The sequence below is a fragment of the Dasypus novemcinctus genome, chromosome 24, assembly GCF_030445035.2.
Source record: "Dasypus novemcinctus isolate mDasNov1 chromosome 24, mDasNov1.1.hap2, whole genome shotgun sequence".
Classification (NCBI taxonomy): Eukaryota; Metazoa; Chordata; class Mammalia; order Cingulata; family Dasypodidae; genus Dasypus; species Dasypus novemcinctus.
In genome coordinates this window covers 47,273,236-47,301,209 of record NC_080696.1, presented here as the reverse complement: position 1 = coordinate 47,301,209, position 27,974 = coordinate 47,273,236, and the positions used below count along the sequence as shown (strand labels likewise).

Sequence of the window (27,974 nt, the reverse complement as noted above, 5' to 3'; positions counted from 1 at the left end):
TGGAGCAGGGCAGCCCCCATACCCCATCATCCTGGGCTGTGGTTCAGGCGGCTCGAGCTTCCTTTGCCGGCCAACAGGCCTCAATTGGAACACCTCCAGCCACCCCAATATGGTGCCCTGGCCTCGATCCCTCTACAGATGAGGGGGTGGCCTCCTCTGGCACCTCTGGCATCACCCCTGGGCACCAGCTCACATCCTCATAGGAGGGGGCAGACCCAAAGATACACCATACGTCAGTCCACCCTGCTCCTCTTGGGGGTCATGGGAATTCCAGGACCTGCCTCTCTCCCCACCCCTCAGTCCACCTGCTCACAGCCCACCTCCCGGGGGCAGGTCACACCCCTAGGGAACACCTGCAGCTGGCCAAGACCCCTGCCCGGCTCTCTGCCTCCCCGACTCTGGACTTCACAAGGCACATGCCACCCTTCCCTGATGCCAAAATCCAGCTCACACTCTGCATTCCAGGAAGTCTCGGAGCCTCTTCCCTTACCTCTAGGAAAAACCGAGCACCCTCCTCAAGTCTCTCCTAAATGTGTAGACTGCAAACAGGGTCCTGGGGGCAGTACCCTGCCCACGATGAGTTCTCTGCAACTCTGTCATCACTATCACAGCACACCCCACCCAAGCCTGTCCCAACACTTCCCTCTTCAAGAGCAGGGCTTCTCTCATCTTCATCTTTGCTCCCCTAGTGCTGGCAAATGTGCTATGAAATAGGTGCTCAATAAATTGATTCTTCTAACAAACATGGATTGGGTCTCTCCCTCCCCTTCCTGCCCAGTTATCACCTAGTTTCCTTATCCAAGTAATTCCTCCTCCTCACAGGAAGTCCTCTTGGACCCTGGGACACGCTGCATCCACGGCCCCCTAAGCCATCTAGCACGTTTATTTGGACCTTTTTTAGTAACTGGCCTTCCCACCACAGTAAGCTTCAGGAGGGCAGGGCTAGGCTGATCTGCCTGAATCCCCAGCACGCAGCAGATGCTCAATGAACACTTCTGAACGAATGCACAACTGTGCACCAGGCCCAGAACCGGGCACTGGGGGTCGTAAACCAAACCCAAGGAGAGGTCAAGGTGAGGCGCACACACCTGGGAGGGCGAGAAGGGCAGGGCCTTGACGGGCGTGCTCTTGGGGGTGAGGCTGTTGCAGGAATCCAGGAAGGACAGGCTGGCGCTGTTCTCCGTGACGGGGGATAGAGCGACACGTCTCTTCTTCTGCCGCTTGAGCACCGAGGGCGGCGTGCCGATGCCCGAGCCCCCCACATCCGTGCTGGGGGAGATGGGGATCAGCTCGCCCCGGCTGCCCCGGCTGAGGTCTGAGATGGTGTGGCCGTCCAGGCGGTACTCGGTCACGCTGGGCACTGGGGCGGCAGGCTGGCGGGGCGTCAGTCCCTGCTGCTGGCGGGGTGCTTGGGGCTGCATGGGGCTACTGTCAACACTGCCCTCTGCCGACGGCTCCTCAGGGAGGTCAAATTTACTCAGGTCGCACCAGGCATCGGGGTCCTGCCGGAGGGGGAGTGACAGATGATTGCAATTACTGCTTCTGGACTAGCAAACACCACCTGACCCATCGCTAAAGGAAAAGACCCAAGTGTAAAGTAAGATCCACTGCCCAGGAACACCATCAGCAACATTTTGTTGCACTTCCTCATGGGTATCTCCAAGTCTATACATCCAAATTTTTAAATATCACTGAAATTATACTGGGCATTTGTTTGCTCGCCCTGTTATTTAAAAATTTTTAAAGCAATATTATTTATCATCCTTATGCATTTCTTTATCGTCTTACCACTTATGTGTGTCCCTAAATGGTATGTAGTATTTTACATGTTCTTAAACTTTATACAAATCATTTGTAGATCCTGTTTTATTTTCCCATTTAAAATATCTGGGTGGCGGACTTGGCCCAGTGGTTAGGGCGTCCGTCTATCACATGGGAGGTCCGCAGTTCAAACCCCGGGCCTCCTTGACCCGTGTGGAGCTGGCCATGCGCAGTGCTGATGCGCGCAAGGAGTGCTGTGCCACGCAGGGGTGTCCCCTCGCATAGGGGAGCCCCACGCGCAAGGAGTGCGCCCCGTAAGGAGAGCCACCCAGCGCGAAAGAAGTGCAGCCTGCCCAGGAATGGCGCTGACCACACTGAGAGCTGACGCAACAAAATGATGCAACAAAAAGAGACACAGATTCCCATACCACTGACGACAACAGAAGCAGACAAAGACGACACAGCAAATAGACAGAGAACAGACAACTGGGGTGGGGGGGGGAAGGGAGAGAAATAAATAAATCTTTAAAAAAATAATAATAATAAAATAAAATATCTGTAAAGCAGGAAGAACAAAAGTACCAAACTCCCTTATTTGGGAATTAAATGTTAATTACTAACAAATGTTAGCAGTTATTATGGTAAGAATTCTTCAACTTTGATAAAACATAATTTTATGGCTATAACTATTTCATTAATAAATATATTTGTGACTTAACTATTCCCCTTCTGTTGGACATCCAGTTTTTTTTTCCATAATTTTTCAAAATTAAAAATAACATCTTACGAGCATCTTGAATTATGAATCTTTTCCTGCTTTTTTCTTTTTTTTTTTTTTTTGAGGGATCTTGTTATGTGAGAAGCTGGCAGTGAACCAGAGCCACATCGGTTCCCGAGTTGGTTTTTTTGTTTGCTTGCTGTTTGCTTTTTTGTTTTTTTTAGGAGGCACCAGGGATTGAGCCCGGGACCTTCCATCTGGAAAGCAGGTGCTCAACCGCTCGAGTCACATCTGCTCCCCTTTTCCTGCATTTTTAATTATTTCCTTAGTCACAGAGGATCTGAGCAGGTTCCCCCTGTCCCCCCCGGCCCCCCCCCCCCCATAGAGAGAACCACCCAATCCCTCGCTGGGCAGAAGGGTGGGAGCACAGCACAGCAATGAAGACCCCACTTCACCTCTCTGAGCCTCAGTGTTATCCACAAGGTACAGGTGAAGGCCATGCCCCCCGGGGAAGCTGTGAGGACTAGACATCAGGCTCAGGGCCTGGCATTTGGCACCATAAACAGCATCATTATTCTTGGCAAGGAGAGGGGAAGGAGGCAGGGTGCTGCCCACTGAACCCCACTGCCCCTGGCCTCCCGTGGCTTGCTCCACAGCGCAGGCCTGGCTGAGGCGGGCACGAGTCAGGCTGTCATGCCAGGGGCATGGTCCCCAGCGAGGGGCTCTCTCCAAAGGGGCTTGGTATCCACAGCACGGACCGGAGCTGGCCCCACCAGTCATCAGAGCCCACCTCACCTCCAGACCTAGACCCGAACCCAACCCAGGACCTTCCCAGGTGCCTCCCAGGAAACCAGACAATGCTTGGAGCTGCAAACACCACGCTCTCTGGTGTCACCTTCTCCAGCAAGGATGGGCCCCAGGCACCCCAAAGGCACAATGCAGGAGCTGCTCCTCTGGGAAGTCTGCCCAGCCCACCCTGGGCCCCACGAGTCAGAGCACGCAGAGGGCAGGGACTGCACGGCAACTACCTGCACCCCCGTCCCTGGCTCAGGGCCCCACGTGCAGCCACGGCTCAGGAAAGACGTGCGGGTAGAGAGCGCCGAGGGACGCGCACCCATGGGTGAAGCGCGCCCCGCCGTGGGTGACCCACTTTACCGACTCGATCAAGTCCAGGGCTTCGGAGAGGCTGGACCCCACGGCAGGGCTGAGGAGGTTGGCCTCCACCACCCACTTGTAGGGCAGGCTCATTTCTGACGAGAAGCCAGGATCCTGGTCGTCCCGCTTGGAGAACTCCGCCATGGGCTCTGGCGTTCGCGCTCCGTCTGGCTCTGTGAGGTTAGGCCCCTGCTCCTTAGAAGTGGTGGCGACCATAGTCTCCTCCTCGCTGCTCTCCTCTTCCTTCATGGCCAGGGGTGCCAGGGGCCAGGTGGCCACAAGACTTTCCTGATGGACACAAGAGCACACAGTCTGGAGATTTTGCAATGAAACGTGCTCTCTGCAGTATTCTAGCTAAAAACATGTAACCTGAGTCAAATAATAAGAATACTTAGATGAACCCACTGTAAGTGCTATTATAAAGCTGGTTTTGTATACTTCAAAAATATCAATATCATGAATGACTAAGAAAGGCTGACAGCTATTAAAAGTGAAAGTGAATTGAAAAATAAAAATAAAGAAAAAAGAACCAAACAAACAAAAGATGGAAGTGGACCAATGAGCCATGACAACTAAATGTAATGTGTGATCCTGGATTGGCTCCTGGACAGGAAAAACTCTCATATGGACTACAGATTAAAGTCCTGAATCAATGCAAACTTCCCCAAAGTGGATGTGACTATATTGTGCACCTAATTCTTAGGAAATACACACTGAAATATTAAGGGGTGAGGGAGCACAATGTATGCAACTTACTCTCAAATGGCCCAGATGGAAAAAAGCAATACATCGACAGAGAGAGAAAGCCAATCTGGCAAAATGTTAAGAAACGATGAATCCAGTCAAAGATACACAGGAGTTCTTTGTACTGTTCTTGTAACTTCTCTGCATGGATGGGATTGGAGGGATGAAAGTAAAGTCCATAGAGGGTTGACTTTCAGCAAAGTAGGATTTCCAGAGACTGAAAGACCTTACCCCACCTTTGCTGGTGCCATTTCTTTGTAGAATGGGAAAAACGCTGGAAAACACATTACTTACATACATAATAAATGTTAGAAGCAGGTTTCTGTGATGGGGCAGGGAGGAGGGACTTTTCATGTTATACCTTTCTCTCTCTGAAATCCTTACCCCAAAGATGCATTTCTATCAGGATATCAAGAGACACGTCTCTAAAGTTGAAAAACCAAGAAATAAAGGCAAACCATTATACAATGTTCTAGCAGGGCAGGGTGGAGATTCGGAGCTGTGAAAAAGTTTTATCTAAGTAAGAAGGTAGGTAGGAGGAATCATTAAATACTTCATGATTACAGAAAAGATTAGAAAATAGTATAGCGGACACCTGTGTTACCTACCATGCACCCAGCATCATCCAATCTTAATACTTTGCCACATTTGCTTCAATTTTTTTTATTTTTTAAGAAAATATTAGAGATATAGTAAAAAAATAAATAAAAAGTTTGCTGATGTAAGTTCACAATTTTTACTATACATTTCTTATTTATATATGTTCACATATAAATGATATAAAGATAATAATAACAGGGTGGGTTGGGGGAAAAATACTTTGGTTAGTAGTAATATTTTGATAACGCTCTTTAATCATTATTTAAAAATGCTTAACAATGCAAGGTATTGGTGGTAGGGTGAGGCATGAGAGTCCTGTATGATGTTATATATGTTTGTTTTGTAAGTTCACAACTATTACTATAGACTTATTGTTTATGTATGAGTGATATACTTCAATAAGTTTTTTTAAAAGTTTGCTGAGAAGTATGTCAGAGGTTTCTGACATGTGCATTGGTTTCGTTTTAAAAATTGCAAACTTAATACTATGTAATTTCATTTATATGACATTATGGAAAAGGCAAGGTTACAGAAATAGAAAATAGATCAGCAATGCCAGGGGCTGGGGTGGGAGGAGGGCTGACCAAAAAAGACCCTAAGGGAACTTGGGGGCAATGGAAAGGTCCTATATCTTGATTGTGGTGGTGGTTACATAACAGTGTACTTCTGCCAAAACTCAGAACTGTGGGCTTAAAAACAATGGATTTTACTGCATGTAAATTATACTTCAAAAAACCTTTTTTTAATTGAAAACATGCTTTCAGTTTTCAAAGGCTGGAAAGAGCAACGGATGAAAAAAAAGCTGCTGGCCAGGAGGAGAGAAGGAGGCTCAGGACCTCTTCAGCCTAACTCTCAATTTGAAGTCCCCACTTGCTGTTAAGCTTGACCTGCGGGCAGACAAGTGCACTTCACTGGGAAGGCCCCAGTGAGAAACACTGCCATGGCAGTCCCTGTGCAGAAACAAAAGAACAGCTGTGGATAGGGGAAGAGGGAAGAATAGAGCTAAATTAGACGGCGAAGCCCAGAGGCTGAGCCGCCTTGGGCAGTCTTCCCACCTGGCCTTCCGTGGGGTGGGCACTCTGGAAGCCGTCCTTGTCCTCAAGCTCCAGCAGCAAGTACACGGGAGGCTTGCAGTCTTTGGACTCGCTCAGGAAGCCTCCAGTGTCCACCTTCCTTTTGATGGTGGAGTTCCAGTGATTCTTCACAGCATTGTCTGTCCTGAAGGGACAAGCAGAAGACCTCTGAACCCCACACAGCACTGCGGCCAGTATGCCACTGGGCAGGGGACTAACCTCCCTGAGCTTAGTTCCCTCTGCTATAAAATGAAGAGCTCCACCAGATGAATTCTAAGGTCTTATCCAGCTCTAAAATGAAGTCTCGCAGTTTTACAGCACTTAATGGTTTACAGAGCACTTTCACACACCTCTGCAAAATAAGAAAAGGTATAGCTCAGGCCATTGCCAAAGTATAAAACCAAAAATATGTATTTGAGGGAAGCGGACTTGGCCCAATGGATAGGGCACCCTCCTACCACATGGGAGGTCTGCGATTCAAATCCCGGGCCTCCTTGACCCGTGTGGAGCTGGCCCACGCGCAGTGCTGATGCGCGCAAGGAGTGCCCTGCGTAAGAAGAGCTGCCGAGCACAAAAGAAAGTGCAGCCTGCCCAAGAATGGTGCCGCATACACGGAGAGTTGGCACAGCAAGATGACGCAACAAAAAGAAACAGATTCCCGGTGCCGCTGATAAGGATACACGTGGTCACAGAAGAACACGCAGCAAATGGACAGAGAGAGCAGACAACTGGGGAGGGGAGGGAAACAAACAAATAAACAAACAAATAAATAGATCTTAAAAATATATGTGTTTGAAATGTAGATCCTCTTTCCTGCCCCTTTTGTAGTTTCCAGAAGCCATAAACAAACTGCTGCTGCTCCCCCGTGTCCGGACGCTCACAGTGACAGTAATGGCAAGCCTTGTTCACCACCCAGACTGATAAACAGCCAAAGAAGGCAGAGCTAGACAAGACAGAGGCTCTGCTACTATCAACCTTTCTGGGCCTCACTTTCTTTACTTAGAAAATCAGAAAACTACTTCAACTCCATCACCCACTGAAGATTAAATGAGACACACGCATAGCAGTATAGGAACAAAAATAAAATAGAGTGCTAGGAGTTATAAAAGCATAGCGTAAATTAGCATAGATTCAGAGTAGTACAGTAATACTAAAGTGTGTAATAGTCTAGTAGTATGGAAATAACAGTATTGTAGTATAGAAGCAGATTGTAGTAGAGCAGCATAGAAGCATATGATATAGCAGTAGAGAAGAGCTGACAAAACTACAATGAGATATCATTTCACACCTATCAGAATGGCAGAGAACTACAAGTGTTGGAGAGAATGTGGAGAGACAGGAACACTTATTCACTATTGGTGGGAATGCAGAATGGTCCAGCCACTGTGAAGGACGTTTGGCAGGTCCTAAACAAGTTGAATATAGACTTGCCACGTGACCCTGCAATACTGTTACTGAGTATATACCCAGAAGAACTGAGAGCAGTGACACGAACAGACACCTGTACACTGATGTTCATAGCAACATTATTCACGACTGCCAAAAGTTGGAAAAACCCATCAACAGAGGAATGGATAAACAAACTGTGGTCTATTCATACAATGAAATATTATGCAGCTGTAAGAAGAAATGAAGTTGTAAAGCATATGACAATGTGGATGAATCCGAAGGACATTATGGTGAGCAAAGCAAGTCAGACACAAAAAGACAGATACTGTATGAGTGCATTACTATGAACCAAATATACTGTGTAATATATTGTAAGATTAAAAAAAAATTATAGGTATCCAGTACATTTAATTGAGAAATGTGTTTTATCCGACTGTGTTTTCTTTTTAGTTTTTAATTGTTTATATTTTCAATTATTAAATGTACAAAATAAAGTTAAAAAGAAGTACTGACACGCAGTAGGCACTTCCTTGAGGCTCCAAGCTGCGTGCTTTTCCCTTGACATGTGAACAGAGATGTAGAGTTTCCCTGAGTGACTGGTCCAAGAGGAGGCCTGGAGCTGTGATCATCTGTGCTGCAGGCACCAGGACCCGAGGCTGAAGGGCAAGGGGTGTGGCTGCTGCCCGCCCAGATCCCCCGCACCCACAGGGCACTCGACTTCCAGCTGTGAGTGCTGTTGCCAATGGTTTTGCAACGGTTTGAAGGGGTATGTACCCAGAAAAGTATGTTCTTAAAGTTAATCCACTTATGTAGGTATAAACCCTTTATAAGTAGCATCTTTTGGTGAGTAGGATCTTAGGATGTGACCCACCTCATTCAGGGTAGGTCTTAATCCTCTTACTGGAGTCCCTTGTAAGAAAATGAAATTCAGATGAAGAGAAAGAAAGCCACGGAAGCAAGACGGGGAAAGCAATGAAACCTGGAAGAGAAGGGTGAGACCAGCAGACACGGCCATGTGCCTTGCCATGTGGCAGAGGAGCCAGGGATAGAAAGTATCGCCTTAATGATGCCTTGATTTGACCGTTTTCCTCAGCCTCAAAACTATAAGCTTGTAAACTAATAAATTCCTATTGTTAAAAGCAACCCATTTTATGGTATCTACTTTAAGCAGCTTTAGCAAATGAGCAGGCTTCTACCTATGACTTTCTCTGGAGAACTATCCTGGGAAGATGCAACCAAAGATGCCCACAGCAGTCCCGACTTCCAGGGATACAACTCCACAATATGCAAACACATACACACACATGTGTGGACCCGCACAAACACAGAGCATACTGTGAGCCAAGGCTGGACTTATCTGAGGCCCCATCCTTGCTCAGTCCTTCCCCAATTCTTTTCCATTCCTTCCCTTACAAATGAGAGCCATTCCACATTAAATCATGAGTACCTGAATCTGTGTCTCAGGTACAGGTTCTAAGGAACCTGACCCAAAACACCTTCCAGTCCCCCATACCCTGAGATCAGAGTCTGGGGCATCCCAAGCTCTAATGCGCCCCATTCTTTGCTCGCTTATGTATGAGCGCCCACAAAGTGCAGGTATTATTCCAGGCATTGGGGATGCACCAGCAAATAAGACAGGCTATTGCCACTTACAGAGCCTAATCTAGTGGGGGACGTGGATTAAACTATGTCTCACTAAACTGGGGTACACACTCTCAGAAGACAGGAATAGGCTCTATGGAGAGGTACACCAGGCACTGAACGTAGCCTGGAAGGGCAGAGAAAGTTTCTCGGAGGAAATAACACCCCATCAAGAACCAAAGGATGAGAACACTTTAGCGACGCAACAGGAGCAAGGCAGGAGAGTGTTTCGGGCCAACAGAATAATACAAGGAAGTTCTTGGGACAGAAAAGAACTCAGCGTGCTTGTGGAAATGAAAGGAGGGCAGAGCGGCTAAAGCTCTACCAGCAAGCAGGGATGACGGCGGGTCAAGGCGAGGCTGGAGTATCAGCTGGAACCAACCAGGCCACACGGGGAACAAGGAATGTGCCTTCAACCCAGGAGTCAGGGGAATACACTCCCAAGGATGATACACTCAGGCTTAAGTTTTAAAACTAGACCATTCCAGACGTAAAGGGACATGACGAAGAAAGGATTAAAAATAAAAAGCAGTAGGAAAGGAAAGCAGCAAGGGCAGTTTCTTCAAAGAAGCCAAATAGGCACTCACCAGAGTTGCAACTCCTACTCTCTGGTTCATTGGATTACCCAGGTCAACTAACAGGGAGGTGAAGATGGTCAACCACCACACCAGGGAGCCAAGAGTGCCTACAACTGCAAGCAGGAGAATCCCATCCATCAATATGTAGGATCTAAGCCCCCTCTTGATATAGAGGTGGAGTGGACATCACCATCCCAGGGTCCACAGAATGGAAGAATAAAATATGGATTAGAGTGGACTTAACTGGTATTCTACTATATAACTGTTGTAACTTTAACAATTGAAGACACTATCATTGCTGTGGAGACAGTGGCCACAAGTTGCTGAGGGCAGGGAGAGGGAAAAAGAGATGTGATATAGGGTCATTCTGGGGACTTGGAGTTGTCCTAAATGATATTGCAGGGACAGGTGCTGGACATTACATATCCTGCCATAATCCACTGAATGTACTGGGGGAAAGTGTGTACTACAATTTAAACTATAATCCATGTGGTGCAGCAGTGCTCCAAAATGTATTCACCAAATGCAATGAATGTGCCACAATGATGAAAGAAGTTGTTGATGTGGGAGGAGAGGGGTGGAGGGTGGGGTATATGTGAACCGCTTATATTTTTTAATGTAATATTTTTTGTGATCTATGTATCTTTGGGGAAAAAAAAGGCAATTAAGTTTTAAAACTTTTAAAAAATTTAAAAAACAAGGTAAAAAAAAGGACAAGGAGAACAGGATAAAAGACAGCAGGATACAGACAGATATTTTACAAGTTTTCAGAAGATGGGAAGGAGCCAACACAGAACAGTAGGGAATGAAACCAAAGTGACAACAGAAGAAGATTCTGGTAGGAATGGACCCAAGTCTTCCAGCACTCCCCATAGAAGCCTGGGAGGCTGAGGGCAGGGAGGGACCAGGCCCAGGGCAGGGGCGATGAAGCAGGGGCTGAAAACAGCAATGGTTCAGATCCCCAGATCCTGGCCCCAACCTCGAGGGCAGAAGAGAGGTTTATTCTCCAGAAAAATGAAGAGGCAAATGAACAGAGCAGGGCTGGAGCACAGAGCTGAGATGGGACAAATGAAAGCCTGCATGTGGAATGGGAGGCCCTGGCCCCCTTCTCCCCACCCTGCTCCAGAACTCCCAACAGCCAGGCCCAGGCATCTCAGCCAAGAGCCTGAGGGTTTCATTCATCCCCGGAAGAGTGAACAACCCCAGAGGCAAGCGTCCCACGGAAGGATGATTAGAGTCTCCCCAAAAAGACCGGCTGGTTGCCCAAGCACCCTGCAGAGACACCCATCGCAGATTAGCCCTGCCTGTACACCGTGGGCTCCCAAACCACTTTTAGTGGCTTAAATGTGGGTGGACAGGCAAAGACCAGCAGGCCGCTGGAGGGAACCTCTAACTAGCAAAACAAACAAAAGCAGAGGAAACGGACAATGTGAAGTGGGAGGGATGGGAGACTGTTTTCCAGAAACATCCAGAGAGAAATAAGCTATTATAACCATAAAATAAGAATAGAGTGCTTAGAAAGTAAAACTTCTAAGTCAAAATAATTTCCAAAGGGGCTGTGGGTTGAATAGTGTCCCCCCAAAATTTATGTCCACCTGGAACCTCCGAAGGTGACCCAACTCCTCCTGATCTCTGCCTGAGGCCTCCCTTGGCACCACCTGTCCTTCCAGGCTGACGGGGGTCAGGACTTTCCTGGGGATGCTCCCCTCCCCGCTACTGTACGTGCCTCCGCAGCCGAGCTGGAGTTAGGGGACTAGAGGAGATCCCCCTCGGATTCTCACCCATCACGAGCATGGACTGCAGCTCCTGGGAACACTGATTGCACAGCCTGGCCCCCACGCCCCCGCCAGGCACATACCTCCCTGGCAGCATCTTGGCAATCTCGGCCCAGCGGTTGCCCAGCACCTTGTGGGCCTCACAGATGATGCGGTCCTCCTCCTCGGTCCAGCAAGACTTCTTCACCTCAGGGTTGAGGTGGTTGTGCCAGCGCTCACGGCACTGCTTCCCCAGCCGGCCCTTCAGGTGCTTGGCGATCAGTGTCCACTGCTTCGTGCCGTACTTCTTGACTAGCTCGATGACCTTGGAGAAAAGCCTCTGTGAAATCAGCGGGGCCTGCCCCTCCCGCAGCCACGGCCGTGTGTCTGTGGCAGACCCCACCCCTTGGGTGACACGGGAGCCACCGTTGGTGATGCCGCTCAGAGGATGACTGTGTGGCTCCGGGCACCTGCCTGGAGATCTTATAGGTCTCTGGCACTCAGTGCCTTGAATAAACCACAGCCAAGAGTGCTGGAGACTCCTCAAGTGGAGATCTAGTACCAAGGACCTGGAGACCTACCCCCTGCTTTAAGGTCCCACGCACCCGACACCCTAAGTAAGAGAACAGAGGGCAGAGGAGGACCTGCCCACAGGAGGCCAAATTCACTGTACCCAAGGTCACTCCCCCAGCAGGACCCCAGGCAGTAAGGCAGGGGTAGACCTCCCACCCCCAGCCACGTCTGGGGCTGCCGTGAGCCCCTCCAGCACTTTATGGAAACCAGGAGAATGCAGCCCTGAGCCACGGTCCCCGGTTCAGAGGACAAGGTCTGCAGCCGCCCACGGCAGGCCCTCTACCCTGGACACACACATGCTCACAGGCAGGTCTGACTAAACCCAGGGTAGACACTTGGGGCAAGAGCAGGTGACTGAGGAAATACTTTACGCTTCATGTCAGCATGGCTTGAATCCTTATAGCAAGCTCACATTCCTTTGATTTAATAAAATTATAAGAGGATTTTAGAACTAATTAAAAAATATCTACTTCTCTTCCCCTCCTTCACTTGCCTCAGCTGAGCTTGCCACAGAGGAAAAGTCTCCTCTGAACAGACATCCGGGAGAAGCCACCGAGGGAGAGGAAATGCCAAAAGGTAGTGCAGGGTCAGGCTGCCGACACCTCCTAACTCAGGGCATCCCCGACCCACTTGGAACCCTGGTTTCCCCCCGATCAAGCAGCGTGAACAACCTGAATAACCTCCCCTCTGCCCACCTCACCAGATTGCCACAGGGCTCCAAAACATAAAAAGACAGGTGAGGCTTTGTGCCGTGAAGAGCATGACATAGTGTAAGAATTATAATAATAAATGATTCTGATAGCTACCGTCTGCTGAGTGCTTAGCACAAGTCAGGCACTGTGCAAACTGCTTCGCATGCAGCATCTTGTCGAACCCTTGCAATAGCTCTTCAAGGCACGTAACACGCCTGTTCCCATCTTACAGAGGAGGAAAGGGAAGCTGGGGAATTTGCCCAAGAGCCCTCAGCTAGAGTGGTGAGGCCTGGAGACACCCTGAGATGTAGGACCCCGTGCTAAAGCCGAGGCACTGTGGAATGTCCAGACAAGCAGGATGCCTCAACACGCAGCTTTCCACTTCCGCCAACACAGAAGGGCAGCCTGTCAACCACCAGGTGGGTAAAGGCCTACTCTGGATTGTACTGCATGTGAGGCGGTGCTCTAGTGGTTACCTTTTGGTCTTCCTCTTTGGTCCATGGCCCCTTGACAAGATCTGGATTCAACACTCTCAGCCACCGGTACTGGCATTGCTGGTCAGTGCGGTTCTGAGATGAGAAGGAGAACACGGAGGAAACCGTGAGTGCTCTTGGAAACTGCAGAGCCTGGTTGAGCACCAGGCTCAGGTGACCATGGCCCGGGGCCGGGCATAACTCGGGTGGGCTGTGCCCTGTTCCCAACAAGCATCACACACTACATGCCGGCACACCTGCCAGAATGTGAATGATTCCCCTCTGCTAAAAGATGGTCTGGAAGGATGGAACCTGGCAAACTCAGCCACCTGTGGGAAACCACCTCCCACCATCCTAGCACAAGGGGGCTGCCATCATGAGCCCTGAACTCCCCTTAAAAACCGTGGAAGGCAAGTCAGGGATCCTCGACTCTTCTAGAACAGGCTCTAAGTGCCCAGATATGGGGTCACCACCCAGCTCTACAGAGGCTTCACTGTGAAGCCTGCCAAAGTATCATTTCCCCTCGGTTTCAGTCTCATCGTTGAGAAAATGAAAACCAACTAAGTCACTCCTGACTTATAGAAAGAAATGCAAATTTGATTGCATGCTTCAAATGGCACAGAGCTTATAGACCACCAGGCATGACGAGGTTCTGTCAGGGTACCTCAAATTCCGGTTTAGAACAGAAGGTTCTAAGGAAGGTGTTGTGGTTTGTTTGTTTGTTTTGGGGGGAGGGGAGGGAGAGGGGCAGAGTGCCAAGCTTGGTAAGAAACTCCCCTTTTCTTCTCCTTGGCAGAGTTTGTCCAAGGCACATGGTCTGGTCACTCAGAGCCCAGAAGCCCTGCTCCTAGGGGAGGGGCCACAGAAGGGTCATACTCACAGGAAAGTGGCTGGCCAGGAACTTCCAGTCTTGTTGTCCAAACTGCCTGACCAGGGCCCTCAGCTGCTCATCCTGCCAACACCGGAAAGAAAGAAAGCCCTGCTGCTGCTGGCGACGGAGCCCTCTCCACTCAGCCTTGAGGAGAGCACCTGCTATGGGCCAGGCACTAGACACAGCAGTGGGTAGCACAGCCGCCCCGACCTCGTGGGGCTGACCGTCTAGAGGTAGGGAGACACCAATCAAAGGCTCACACGACACAAATACAGCCACCCAGTGTGGGGGCATGATGATGAGGTGCACAGTGACAACCTATTCAGGGAGACCTGAATAATATTCAGGAAAGATTCCTTGAGGAAATGATGACTGAGCTGAGATTCAAAGCAAGTCCACTGTAGCTGGAATGCAGGAAGCAAATGGCGAGTGGGATGCAAGAGGAGTCTGAAGAGAACGGCAGAGGCCGAGCCATACACAGGACTGACGTGGGCCTCTAGAGCAGGTAAAGTCACTGGTCTAGAGGGAAAACGTGCCTGCTATGAAGTTCACTCTGGCTGCTGCAGGGTGGGAAAGGGGTTGTAACAGGGCAGAGTGTATGACGGGGGCCAGCACGGATCCCCCAGGCCAGAGATGACAGGGATTCAGAACAAGGGAGACACGGCAGAATCAAGAGCTGTTAAAAGGCGAAACAGTACCTATTAAAATCTTCTGAAAATGAACTGCTGATTCATACAACACCATGAGACCTTTCAAAATCATAGTGAGTGAAAGAAGTCAGACCTAAGAGTACATACCATATGATTCCATGCATTTGAAATTCTAGAAAATACAAACTAATCTAAAGAACAAAAGCCCATCAGTGGTTGTCCAAAGCCAGGAACAGAGGATGGATAGCAAAGGGGCACAAAGAATGTTTCAGGTATCTGTCAAAATTCATCAACTTGTACTTTAAGTGGTTGTCTCTGATTGTACATAAAGCATACTGCAATCAGATTGATTTAAAAATACACATACACACACACCATGTGTCCACCATAGGAATCCTGGCCCTCATTTGCAGCTTGGCCCTAGCCTAGCACAGGCTGGGCAAAGTCCTCACAAATCCTTCAGCTGAGCCAGCCTGCAACCACATACCCACTGACGGGCGGCCAATCCCCAGCACCCCTCCATGCCAACCCTGGCCGGGCTCACACCAGCTCTTCTTCCCGTGTGCCCATGTCCATTTCCAGCACCACCATCCTTCCTGACACCTGGCATGGACATTTCACAGTTTCCAATCTCTAGCTCCTCCCATATCCATGGGCCTCCTCCACCTGTCAATTCCATCCCTGCACTGCCCTAAGCTTTCTCCGTATTCTCTCCATGGCCACCACCTCCTGCCTAGCAGGTGCAGCACCTTGCCTACCTCTCACACTGATCTTTCAGTCCCAGGCTGCCCCCATTACTTATCATCCTGCACATACAAGATTCGCTTCCCTGAAGCCCTGTTATATTCATGTCACTCCCTAGCTTAAAAAAAAAATCTATGGCTCCCCACTGCCAGCTGAACAATGTTACAACGTTCAAGGCCCTTCAACTTCATCTACCACTATCATTCTTTTCACCTTTATCTACCACTCTTCCCCCTCAAGAACATTTTGCTGTTTCCCCTCACTGCTGACTTTTCAAATTTCTATCTGTAGCTCAAAAGACACTTTCTCTATGAACCTTTCTCTAACCTCCTCAGACAACAGGAATCTCTAAATGTATTTTGATAGCCTTTCATTCAACAATTGTTGGTGCCAGCAGCCTACTTAGTGTAAGGCAGCGGGGTACAACGGTGAGACTAACACACATGTCCCTGCCCCCGTGGGGTCCTGCCACCCTGAGAATGACTACAGCACTTTTCATGGCTATGGACAATCTTCTCTCTCCATCCCAGGCAGAGCTGCTCTGGGGTAGAAACCTGGTCTTATTTTTCTAAGCCCCCAGGGCTGAATATAATCCCTGATCCACAGAGGGATAAACAGGAAAGGTTTGCTTAGCACTTCTCTGAAGAAACATCTTTCAAGATTTAACAGGATTTTGCAACTCAGTGCAGTAATTTTTTTTTTGCTAGACCTAAAACTACAAAAACGGAAGTAAAATAAAAAGATGAGGCCAGTAGGAGTATAAAATTTTATAACCAATTTGCAAAATGGTCTGGCAGTTTCTATAAAAAACATACCTACTTCATTACCATACCAAACTATCTTCCTAAGACAAATGAAAACATATCCACAAAAAGACATGTACAGAATCTTTAAGCAGCTCTATCCACAACAGCCCAAAACTGGAAATAGCCCAAATGTCTAACAACAAGTGAAATATGGGAGTGGATGTAGCTCAGTCGTTGAGTGACTGCCTCCCCTGTTCAAGGTCCGGGATTCAATCTCCGGTACCTCCTAAAAAAAAGGAAAACAAAAAAATAAGTGAAATATTGTTTTATGCCCAAACAATGGACAACTACTCAGCAATAAACATGAACAAATCACTGAATCACACTAGAGTTAGGCTCAACAAAGGAAGGCAAATCCAAAAGAGCACAGCTATATGATTTCATTTATAGAATGTTCAAGAACAGGCAAAACTAACTGAACTGAGAAATTTTTTTTTTTAAATCTCTCTCTTTTTTTTTTTTTGGTACGGGGGCTGGGGATTGAACCCTGGACCTCAGATGTGGGAGGCCGGCACTCAACCACTGAGCCACATGGGTCCCCTGAACTGATTGAATCAGCACTTGCCTGGGGCTGGGCCAGCAAAGAGTGACGAGAACTTTTTGGGATAATCAGAATGGTGATTACACAGATACAGGCGTCTGTCAAAATTGATCAAACCATTCACTAGAAATGGCTGCCTTTGATTGCATATAGGTTACACGTCAACAAAACTGATTAAAACAAACAAAAAAGATGTGGCCAGAAGAAACTCTGTTCAGAGTTTCATGGCAAAAGATCCAATACAATAAGAAAAAGTGTGTGTATGGGGGGGTGGTCTGCAAACTAGTAGCATAATCAACATCCATGACACAGATACAGGCCAGCATCTCAGAAGACACAACAGCGACTGCTGTCCCTGAGGTCAAAGGACCACATCCTCCTGAGGGTCCTCAGAACTGAGAGTCCCCAAGAACTCTCTGAGCAGAGGCATGTGGGAGAACTAGAGGATCCCTCAGCTTCTTTCACCCTCTCCTCTTCATCCACCAGTCAGGGCATCAGCTGGACATGCAAGGCTCAGCTCTCATCCAGCCCCTCAGCTGCCATCATCCCCCGAAGCTGCAGCAGCACTCACCTCCTCGTGGGTCCACTTGACCTTCCACTTGCTGTCCCGCTGCTCTGGCACATCTGAATCTGTGTCCTGGTAGTGCAGCTCATCCAGCTCCTCGCTGTGGAAAGAGCAACTTAAAGTAAAGAGCATGTATCTCCACATACTGCCACCTGATGGATGGACACTGTGTTGGCAGTGACCTGTCAATTCTAAGGGAAGGTTTGGGGGAGACAGGCTTTTACTCCTCTCTGCTTTGAAAATGTAGGTACTTCTACCCTACTTTTTTTATTTTTAATTTTAATGAAATGGTGTTATAGGCTATTTCCTTTCTTCTTAAAAATCCTAATGATTTCAAAAGGTATCCAAAAAATTTAAAGGTTTCACCAAGAATGTTAATATTGATACCCAAAACCAGATTCCCACTCAATATTTTCTTTTTGCTATAACAAACTTTTTTATCTTTCAGAATACCCACTACTTTGCACGGATTATGTATGTATTAAAGCTGATGATGTACGAAATCATTAACAGGGAAGTGGACTTGGCCCAATGGATAGGGTGTCTGTCTACCACATGGGAGGTCTGTGGTTCAAACCCCGGGCCTCCTTGACCCGTGTGGAGCTGGCCCATGCGCAGTGCTGGTGCACGCAAGGAGTGCTGTGCCACACAGGGGTGCCCCCCCGCATAGGGGAGCCCCACGTGCAAGGAGTGCGCCCCGTAAGGAGAGCCACCAGTGTGAAAGAAAGTTCAGCCTGCCCAGGAATGGTGCCACACACACGGAGAGCTGATACAAGATGATGCAACAAAGAGAGACAGATTCCCGTGCCGCTGACAACAACAGAAGCGGACAAAGAAGAACACGCAGCAAATGGACACAGAGAACAGACAACTGGGGGGGGGGGAAAGGGAGAGAAATAAATAAGATAAAATCTTTTTTTAAAAAATCATTAACACTGGGATTTTAACAGGATTTTAAGAAAATAGTAATTCTCTAGGGAAAATACATTACATTATCTCAGTAACTATTTCCATTTTTGCATACCCCCTTTCAATCCTACACGCAGGCATAGTTTATGGAAAGTCAGAGAGTTATGGATTTTTAAATTCTATAACAGGTAATTTTCCAAATCGCTCCTAATTATCAGGTTTATAGTTGGGAAAATGGAGATCACACCATCCATCTCCAGGGATATCAGGTGTGCATAGGAGGCGTGTAACCTCCCAACTCCAGGCAGCAGGGACCGACATCACATCACCTCTTTGAGGTATATTCTTTTTTTAAATTTAATTTTATTGACATATAGTTCACAAACCTTGTAATTCACACATTTTAAGTGTTACAATTCAATGGTTTTTAGTATTTTTTGCTCATTTTCTTTAGCAGATACCAGGAACCAAACCCAGGAGCTCCCATGTGGAAGGCGGGTACCCAACTGCTTGAGCCACATACACTCCCCTTAGATATATTCTTAACTCAGGCATTGATAAAACTGAGAAAAGCCAAGATATCTCCCTATGGCCAGGGTAAACACAGGCCTTGTGCTTAAAGGAAGGAAGAAAGCTTCCTTTCAGGTCCACATTCTTTTTTTCTTCTTTTCCAAAACTCAGCATCACTTTCTAGAGTCACTCCACAGCATGTGGAAATCCTCCCTAGCTCAGAATGTAGGCCCTTATACTGCAGCTGTCTTGTGTCCTTGACAACCATCATTGGTAGGCTCCACCTCTGGATCCGCAGGGCCACGATGAGGGGTGGCACTGGAAGCCTTAATAACTGTTTGCTCAGGGAATGGCTAGATACACAAGTGAATGAATAAATGTGCAGAGCTGCTGTCTACTAGCTGATAAGAAATGCTCGAGTAAAATTTTCAGAAATAGGAGAGGAAGCAAACTTCCCTAACTACATCAGCTTTGTCCCATCATTTGCACCCCACTACATGGGCCCACCCACCATTGCAAAGTAGGCAGAAAATATACATGATGTTAAAAGCAAAATGATCACATTTATTGTAAGTGAAAGTCAGCCCATAGCAATCAATGGAACATGTATCCTGCTTAGATTTCAAAACTAAAGCACATTTGGATTTGGATAAGCACAGTTCAAACCACTATGGTCACATTGCATGTAAATAAAAGAGTGCCCATAGCAGACAAAAAGAAAGCAAAGCAAAATGAAACTGGCTTTATAATCAGCTGCCCCAGACTCCTAGTTGAAATAAACCATCTCTGCTCCCCCAGCACCCAGCACAAGATGGGGCTCCTAAGAGAAGCTCAGCAAATGTTCCTTCAGGGATGAAAGATGTCTGGGTGAACACTTGGGTGCTTCAATGCTCTGTTAATGGGACAGCATCTCAGATGGCTGGGAAGTAGAATTCCAGGAGATAATATACTTCTATCACTTACATGGTACTGGCTGTCCCCTTCATACACGTTGTCATTATTCCCATTTAACAGATGTGGAAATTGAGGTTCATGGTGTTAAGCCACTTGCCATTTCAGTCTAACATATCCTTTCTTTTGCTCTTCGATGTGCAGAACTCTGTTCCAGGGTCAGGGTAAGTCAGAGGCTAAGCAGGAACTAGGACACCGGGGCAGAGTTACAGCTAATGACCAAGAAACCAGATAAAGTGGTGGGGGTATTAGGGTCTGAGACCCATCCCTCAAACAGGAGGGGGTTCCTTCACTAAGCTCCAGGGGAGATCAACAGTGGATAACCTGGGGAAGTGGATTTGGCTCAACAGATATAGAATCTGCCTACCACATGGGAGGTCCAGGGTTCAAACCCAGGGCCTCCGGACCCGTGTATTGAGACAGCCACAGACAGTGATGATGCACGCAAGGAATGCCGTGCCACGCAGGGGTATCCCCCCGCGTAGGGGAGCCCCACGCGCAAGGAGTCCGTCCCATAAAGAGAACAGCCCAGTACGAAAAAAGCGCAGCCTGCCCAGGAGTAGCACCGCACACAGGGAGAGCTGAAGTAGCAAGATGATACACACACAAAAAAAGAGAAACAGATTCTTTTGCAGCTGACAAGAATATAAGCAGACACAGAAGAAGACACAGCGAATGGACACAGAAAGCAGACAACTGGGGCTGGGAGGGGGCGGGGAGGGGAGAGAAATAAAGAAAAAATAAGTCTTAAAAAAAAAAAACAAACTGTGGATAACCTGGGGGCCATCTGGGGACAGTCATTCCTTGGCGTAACACTTCCTGAACCCAAAATAAAGCAGGATCTGACAAGTGCCCCAGTACTTACGGGAACCAGAAAACTACTCCTGAGAATTGGGACTGCCCTAGGAAATTGTGGCTGAGGAGGACAGTTTCTGAGCCAGCAACTCTGCCACTGCCCAGGGATCAGACTTCCCTGCTGAGAGGCACTCTTGGGAAAGCTAGCTCTGAGGGCTTTACAGGTCTATATCCTCAGAACGAGAAGGTAAACACCATCATCTGAAGAGAGCCTACCGTCATCTGTGCTGAATGGATCCAGGGAGGGAATTGGGAAGAACACCACTGTCCTCCATGACTCCCAGACTGCCAACAAGCCCAGAGCTCAGGCCCAGGCACACAAGTGTGACAAAGGGATCTGGAGCCCACTGACCTGGCTCCAAGCTGGGCTCTGCCAATTGTTCTCTGGGGAATAAGTAGAACAGAGATGGCAGTTCCTGCCTTTACCCCAGGGGATGCTGGCCCAAAGCGGTCTTGATACACATCAGTCTCTCTTCCCCTCACCTTCAACCCCAGAAGCCAAAACTCTCGTGTGGGACAGGAAGAACGGTCTCTGAAACTAAGGCCATCCGGGCCGGAGGCCAGGTGGAGGAGACAAAAGAGCCCCCTGCCAGCACCCTTCTTAGACTGCGGAAGAGGTCGTGGGGTGCTCTCCTTACCCGAATGTTAAGGAGAAAAGTCTACCCGTAAATTTGCACTATAACTTAGTTTTGAACAAGTGCTTTCCAGGCTTTAGCCTCCACCCGCTGTGACTTGGAGGGTCACTTTCCCTCTCCAGGGGTCGCCTCCCTCCCCTGTAAAGGCCGTCCCACCCCCACACCACAATTAGGCGGGAGACAAAATGACATCATGCAGGGCCTGGCCCGGGTCCCAGGAGACCCGCCCGCCCCAACTCCGAGACCAAGCAGGCCCGAAGAGCGGAATGAGGGGCCCCCAAAAGCCCCCCGGCTTAGCGCGCGCCCCAGCCTCTGGCCGCCCAGGAGGCAGCACTTCCCGCGGAACCCCCTCCCCCCACCCAGGGGCCACGGCGAAGGCGTGGGTGGAGGTGGGGGGAGGGGAGGGGGACCCTCAGCCCACCGCCCTGCTCCGCTCACCAGCGCGACCGCCGAGACATTCCCCCGGCCCGGGCCGCGCTGCGTCCGGCCGCCCGCCGGCTGAGCCCGCAGCCAGCGCGGGAGCCGGGCCGAGGCCGGGGCCAGGACGCGGGCTGCTCCGGCTGCTCCGGGCCCCCGGGCGGGCTCGGCGCCGTCAGTGTGGCCGCAGGTCCCACCGCCCGCTCATGGGGGCTGCCGTGCCGCCGGCGCGCACAGAAGCACTTTCCTATCTCGCGCCAAGCGCGTCGGCGCCTCCCGGGCCTGGCGCGCGGGCGGGAGGACGTGCGTGGGGGCGGGGCCTGCGGGGCTGGGCGGGGCCACAGAGGCGCAGAGACTCCGGGAGGGCGGAGGCGGCAAGGGCCACTGGGGACGTGCGTCTCGCCGCTGGCTGCCTGCCGTGTGACTGGCGCCTGGCTCAGGCCAAGTGTAGGTCCAGGACGGCCCAGGAGGACAGAGGAAGGTGAGAGAGGCGCAACGCTGGGCGCAAAAGCAGTAGTCCGAGCCGCGCTTCTCGGTCCCCACAGCCGCTACCTAGACCAGGGCAGTGCCTTCATCGTCCCGTTTCCTCTCCAGCCTCTGCGTCTCCTCGCAGCCCAAACGACCCTTCTGAAATGCAAGCTTGACCTTACCTCTCCAGAATTTAAACCCCCCTCTCTTATCCCTCCAGATAAATCCCTTATTCCATATTCAAGCTTAGAGTGTTCTGCGGATCACCGCCTGCCCAGGGACAAAGAAAAATTCCTCTCCTCCTTGCCTTGGGCCATTATTTGGGCGAGAAACACTTTCCACCCCTCCCACTTGCCTAATTCTTCTTTATCTTTGGTGCCCACTGCCTACAATCTGCTTGCTCGCTTGTGGCGGTCGATTCCCCCTTTGAACTGTGAGCATCCTGAGGTCAAAGCGGCCTGTCAATTTACCCCAGTATTCCCAGGGCTGGCAGCACAAGACTTGACAGAGGTCCCAGGTAAATGTCTACTGGAGGGGTTAACATTTTTTTGTTCCACGGACCCCTTTGCCCGTCAGGTGAAAACCACGGACCCCTTCCAGAATCTACTCCTGGCCAACAGGGAAATGAGGTAACTTCATTTACCAAGCATAAGAAATACTGACCTCACAAGTGCTAGAACCTTCTGCATCACTTAATTCAGAGCTTCCCCAATGCACTTCCCTCATAAAGTAATTCATGTAGCGCATAATATTTAAAAGTTCAGTTACTCAGTCAGACAGCTTGGAGTTTGAATTCCAGCTCTACCACTTACTAGTTGTGTAACCTTAGGCAAAAAGAAAAAAAAAAGTTCACTTTTCTATGCCTCTGTTTTCTCATCTATAAAAGTGGGATTTATCAGAAATGCAGGCTTTACTCTGCACCAGACACTGTTCTGTGTGCTTTGTAAACATTTACTCATTTCATCTTCACAGCAACCCCTTTTGGCAGATGGGAAAACTGAGGTAGACACTCACCCAAGATAACACAGCTAGTAAATGGCAGAGATTCAAACCTATGCTGTCTAGCTCTAATATCTATGCTCTTAATCATGTTAGTGGTACCTACCTTATAGGTGGTTGTAAGATTGAATAAATTAGTATGTGTAAAGCACTGACAACAGTCTCTGGCATGTAAGTATGCTATTATGATTAGCTATTACTATAATTCTGACATTTCAGCAGCCCTCACATTTGTCTTTTTGAGGTCCAGGGAACCCTTTGCACACAAGCACACACTCTTAAGTGGACAGGAAGGGACAAGACCTGGCAGCTGGGACAAGATATTTACCCAAAGCAAGAGGCAGGAAGCAGCCGAATACACCTGGAACCAGGAACTGGGGTCCCTTTGCCAGTCACTGGAGTGGGAGGAGCCTGGAGTCAGTGCCGGCATTCAGGCAGCAAGATTACCCTGGTGTCAGGTGGGCTCTGGTGATCTCTATCAGTGTGCCCTTTCCAGTGAATATCATACAACAGCCCCTGAGAAAGGACTCCCCACATCCTAGATGCAGCCTCACCAGAGGATGGTCTCTGGGCCTGACATCACACAGGCTGCCCTTTGCTGGGAGGCTCCTAACCATGCCCTTCTTGAGTAGGGAGGCACCAGCCACTTGATCATTCCACAATTTGCCCCTGGAGGACAAGTCTGCTCCACCCCAGGTTCCAAACCCATGGCCTTCCCCCGTATTGTAAATATAAGGATTAAATCTCAGGGGCTAGCAACAAGCTGGACATAAAATAAAAACTGACTTATGTTAAGTAGTATCCTATGGCCCTCTGCCCAGTCTTCCCTCTCTACCTCTTGAGCCCCCACCTTATCATCCTTGTCCTCCCACCACACTTCCTCCACCCACAATTTTACTGCTCTTTCAAGGGCAGAGGCAGCCCCATATTCATATTTTTAGCTTTAGATCTTTATCATAATGCTTGGCTCTTGGCAGGTACTTACAGAAGGGGTTTCGCACATTTTTTAAAAATTTGAGTGAGTGCAATGTTATAAACTAATATTTTCGCTGGAGAGTAAGGAAGGCAGGGACCAGAACTGAGATGACCTTAAATGTTAAAGTTTGAACTTTGTCTTGTATGATACAGAACATCAAGAGAGCCTTGGAAACAAAGAACTGCTTTTCTTAGAAAGACGCTATTTGCAAAGCACCCATCTCTGAGTTCCAGAAAAGGACCAGCAAAGTATTCAGATCAGAAAATAGTTCAATTATTACTTGGGAAGACAACATGTGGCAGGCACCCTACTAAGAGCCTTACATTCATCTTTTATTTAATGCTCACCACTATGTGAGGCAAGTACCATTCAGATCCCTGTTTTAAAGATAAAGAGAATTAGGTACAAAGATGTTAAATTGCCACGACCACACAGCTTGAAGCACAGCACCCACTATTTGAAATGTATATTTGGAAAGTACTGTTTCTGAAAATATGTTGAAATGTTTGAGGCTAGGCTGTCATAATTAGACAATCCAAACCATCCATACTCTCCAGAAGCTTATTAGCTGGTAGGGAAAACAAGAGGTAAACAGAAAATTAGCTCTATAAGGGTGAAAATAAACTGCAAGGACTGTGGGTGCCCACCCATGGAAGCCACTGAAGGCTCTTTGGAGCTAAGTAACTTAAAACAAGGTGGCCACTGTGGGGAATGACACTTCAGGCAGAGGGAGCAGCCACTGCATGGTAGGGAGGAGGATTAGGAAGTACTCAAGGATTGGCAAGAAGTTCAAGTCATCCTTGACTCTTCCTCTCGTATCACTTATCTGATCCATCTGTAAATACTGTCGGTTTTCTCTCAAACTCTATCTTAAAAATATATATATATATAAAAATTACAAATAAAAATAAAAAGAACACACACACAGATATATATCCAGGGGAGCGGATAAGTGGATGTAGTTCAAATAGTTGAGAACCTGCTTCCCACATATGAGGTCCTGGGTTCCATCTCCACTACCTCCTAAAAAATATATATATATATATATATATATGCTAAAAATTAATATATATATCCAGTGGCAAAAAAAAAACACATAAAAAGAGACTTAACATCATTAGTCATTAGGGAAATGCAAATTTAAAATGACAGTGGAATCTATACACCTATTAAAATAGCTAAAATTAAAAAGACTAATTATACTAAATGTTGGTGAAGATGGGGAGAAATTAGAATTCTTAAACATTTTGGTGGGAATGTAAAATTGTACAACTACTTTGAAAAAGTTTAGTTTGTTAAAAACTACTGTGGTAATAGCTGTTTCTTAAGACAAACATATAACTACCATATGACCCAGCCATTTCACTCCTAGGCATTTCTCTAAGAGAAATGGAAGCATACATCCATGCAAAGACTTCTTAATAGCTTCATATGTAATAATTCCAAACTGGAAAAACCCAAATGTCCATCAATAGGTAATTAGATAAACAATTTGTAGTATATCCATACAATGGAATACTACTTGTCAATAAAAGGAATGAACTATTGATACAATATACATGAATCTCAGAACAATTATTCTAAGTGAAAGAAGCTAGACAAAAAGAGTTCCTACTGCATGATTCCATTTATTAAAAATTCTAAAACTGCAAAATAATCTATAGTAATAAACTAATCTAAAGTGACAATGGTTGTGGGGTAGGGGAGAGGATTACAGAGGGGCACAAGGAAATTTTGATAGGTAACGGATATGTTCAATTTGTATGTCCTTTGGGGCCACTGACCAGAGCAGAATAGGCAACCTTGCCTGCGGTTGTCCAGACTAATGTCAGCTTGTGCTGTGTCCTCTTTTCTGCAGTTGTAAAGTGTGAAAACTTGTACTATTAGAAACCCTTTAATCCAAATCCCTTACATTCAGCAGATGCCTTGTGCTTTGTTCAACACCCGACGTCCAGCTCCAGACCCTTTACCTCTACCTTAGGCCTTATAGGGCATCGTCGTTCGCAAACACTTGTTATGGCCACTTTCGGCAATCAGGTAGGGAAGGGCTCGCGAGAGAGTAGATTTAGGCACACAGGCAGGGAACCTTCCAGAGGACACCAAGGCTTCGTCCAGGGGCCGGTGGAAACCACACAGACGGAAAATCAGGTCTCTCGCCACCTGCCGGGTGACTCGGGGCTTGTGACCGGTGACCTGTTTTGAGGGTCCCCCCCCAGCGAAAGGAGGCGTACACCATGGCTGGCAGCAGCACCCACGCTGTCAGACCACTTCGCCTCACTATTAGTACCAGCCCGCGCCCCACCCCAGATTGCTGCGCTATTCGAGCCCGCGCGCCGGCTTGGGCGCAGCGCGAGGCATCACGGGAGCCGCCCCGCCCGGCTGGCTCGCGGCCTCCTGACGTCACGAGGCGCGCCCGCTCTGGAGGTGTGGCTGCGAGCCTGGACTGCGGTCTTGGGAGTTCCGGCCGGCTCCCTCCTGTTGCTGTCTTGCTGTCAGCTTGGGCTCGCTCCGCGCCTCCAGAGACTGCGCCTCTGGAAAGCGGGAGCAGGGGCAATCTATCACTAGTCTCCTACATCACGTTGGTAATCGGAGTTCGTGTTCAGCCATCACTTCTGCCCTTGACCCCATTCTACCTCGAGCTGTCCCTTACTCCTCAGTACGGATCAGAGGCCCTGAATAAGCTGCTTAACACTGCAAGTTTACTTCATGCTATTTGTCACTTTATGCAACTCTTAGCTTACTTTCTTCCCGCTTAGACTGGGAGCTGGGGGAGGGCAGCCCTAGGATGAAACACTGGTAGGCTTCACAATGAAAATTTAGTATAGTGAAGCTGATATAGGGCAAGTGGTTGAGCGCCTGTTTCCCATGTAGGAGGTTCCAGTTCGATCCCAATACCTCTTTTTAAAAAAACAAAGATAAAAACCAACTCTGGGGAGCCGGTGTGGTTCAGTAGTTGAGAGCCCCCTTCCCACATAACAGGTCCCAGGTTCAATCTCTGGCCCTGGTACCTAAAAAATACATATACATATATATTTTTTTAACTATATCACCTAAAGGAGATGTTATTCTTTTTAATTTAAAATATAAATTTCTTCCTATCTCTTGAAGGCAGGGAATCACTGGTTTCAGAGAGGGTAACTGGATAGCTGAAGTGATGGGATTTTTACCCCTCAACATTCTTTAAGTTACCACTCAAGTATTAACTACTTAAAACTTTTTTTTATTAAAAAATAAATTTAAAATAAAATCTCAATAAGGCAGTTTGATTTTGTAAATGATAATTTAGCAACAGGCACCCAGTAGATACAAGAAGCACGAGACGCCACATAAATTTTTTTCCCTGTTCTTGGTGAGAGGAGATTCAGTCACTTCCACTTACCTACCCCTTCTGTTACCTCCTCTTCAATTTGAATAAAGTTCTCTAATCAGAGCCTTATTTGGACTCAACAAAATAACTCTAGGATTATTTTTATGCAGTTACCTGCTAGGACTGGAACTTTTTTTTTTTCTTCAAAGAATGAAGTTGAAACAATTTGTTCAAAAGTCTGTTAACTTTTTATCTCAACCAGTTCATATGCCAAGATAAATTCATGCGCCTATGTGAACAACAACCTGGATAAAGGGGCGTATTTGCATCTCCTGTTTAATCAAAAAACGCCCCTACTCACCATTTTAACCAAGTGAGTAAACTTAATTTCACTAATAATCTGGCATTATACACAGCATCACTTGTGAAATTTTCTTCCAAAAAAGTATAATCCAAAGCTAGTCAAGCCTTTAGACCTAACATCCAGCTTAACAAGTTAACAGATACCATTATGAAACACTCACATAAATCTAGGACGCTGAAACAGACCTAATTTGGTCTATTTAAAAAGTCAGTGCCTCTAAAGAAGATATATATTAATGCCCAATAAGCACAGGAA

At 47.8% G+C, this 27,974-nt stretch overlaps 1 protein-coding gene across 1 annotated transcript in view; it reads right to left on the bottom strand.

Moving 5' to 3' along the window:
- Nucleotides 1-21,865, bottom strand: part of MYBL2 (MYB proto-oncogene like 2) — a 31,966-nt gene extending 10,101 nt beyond the window's left edge. The window contains exons 1-8 of the mRNA XM_058287124.2: nt 21,627-21,865; nt 17,335-17,428; nt 14,032-14,103; nt 13,155-13,247; nt 11,518-11,738; nt 6,034-6,196; nt 3,635-3,922; nt 1,089-1,502 (exon numbers count right to left, since the gene is read on the bottom strand). Of these exons, the coding sequence (XP_058143107.1) occupies nt 1,089-1,502; nt 3,635-3,922; nt 6,034-6,196; nt 11,518-11,738; nt 13,155-13,247; nt 14,032-14,103; nt 17,335-17,428; nt 21,627-21,646 (1,365 nt within the window). The 5' untranslated portion in view covers nt 21,647-21,865. The remainder of the gene's footprint in view (nt 1-1,088; nt 1,503-3,634; nt 3,923-6,033; nt 6,197-11,517; nt 11,739-13,154; nt 13,248-14,031; nt 14,104-17,334; nt 17,429-21,626) is intronic.
- Nucleotides 21,866-27,974: the final 6,109 nt, after the last annotated feature.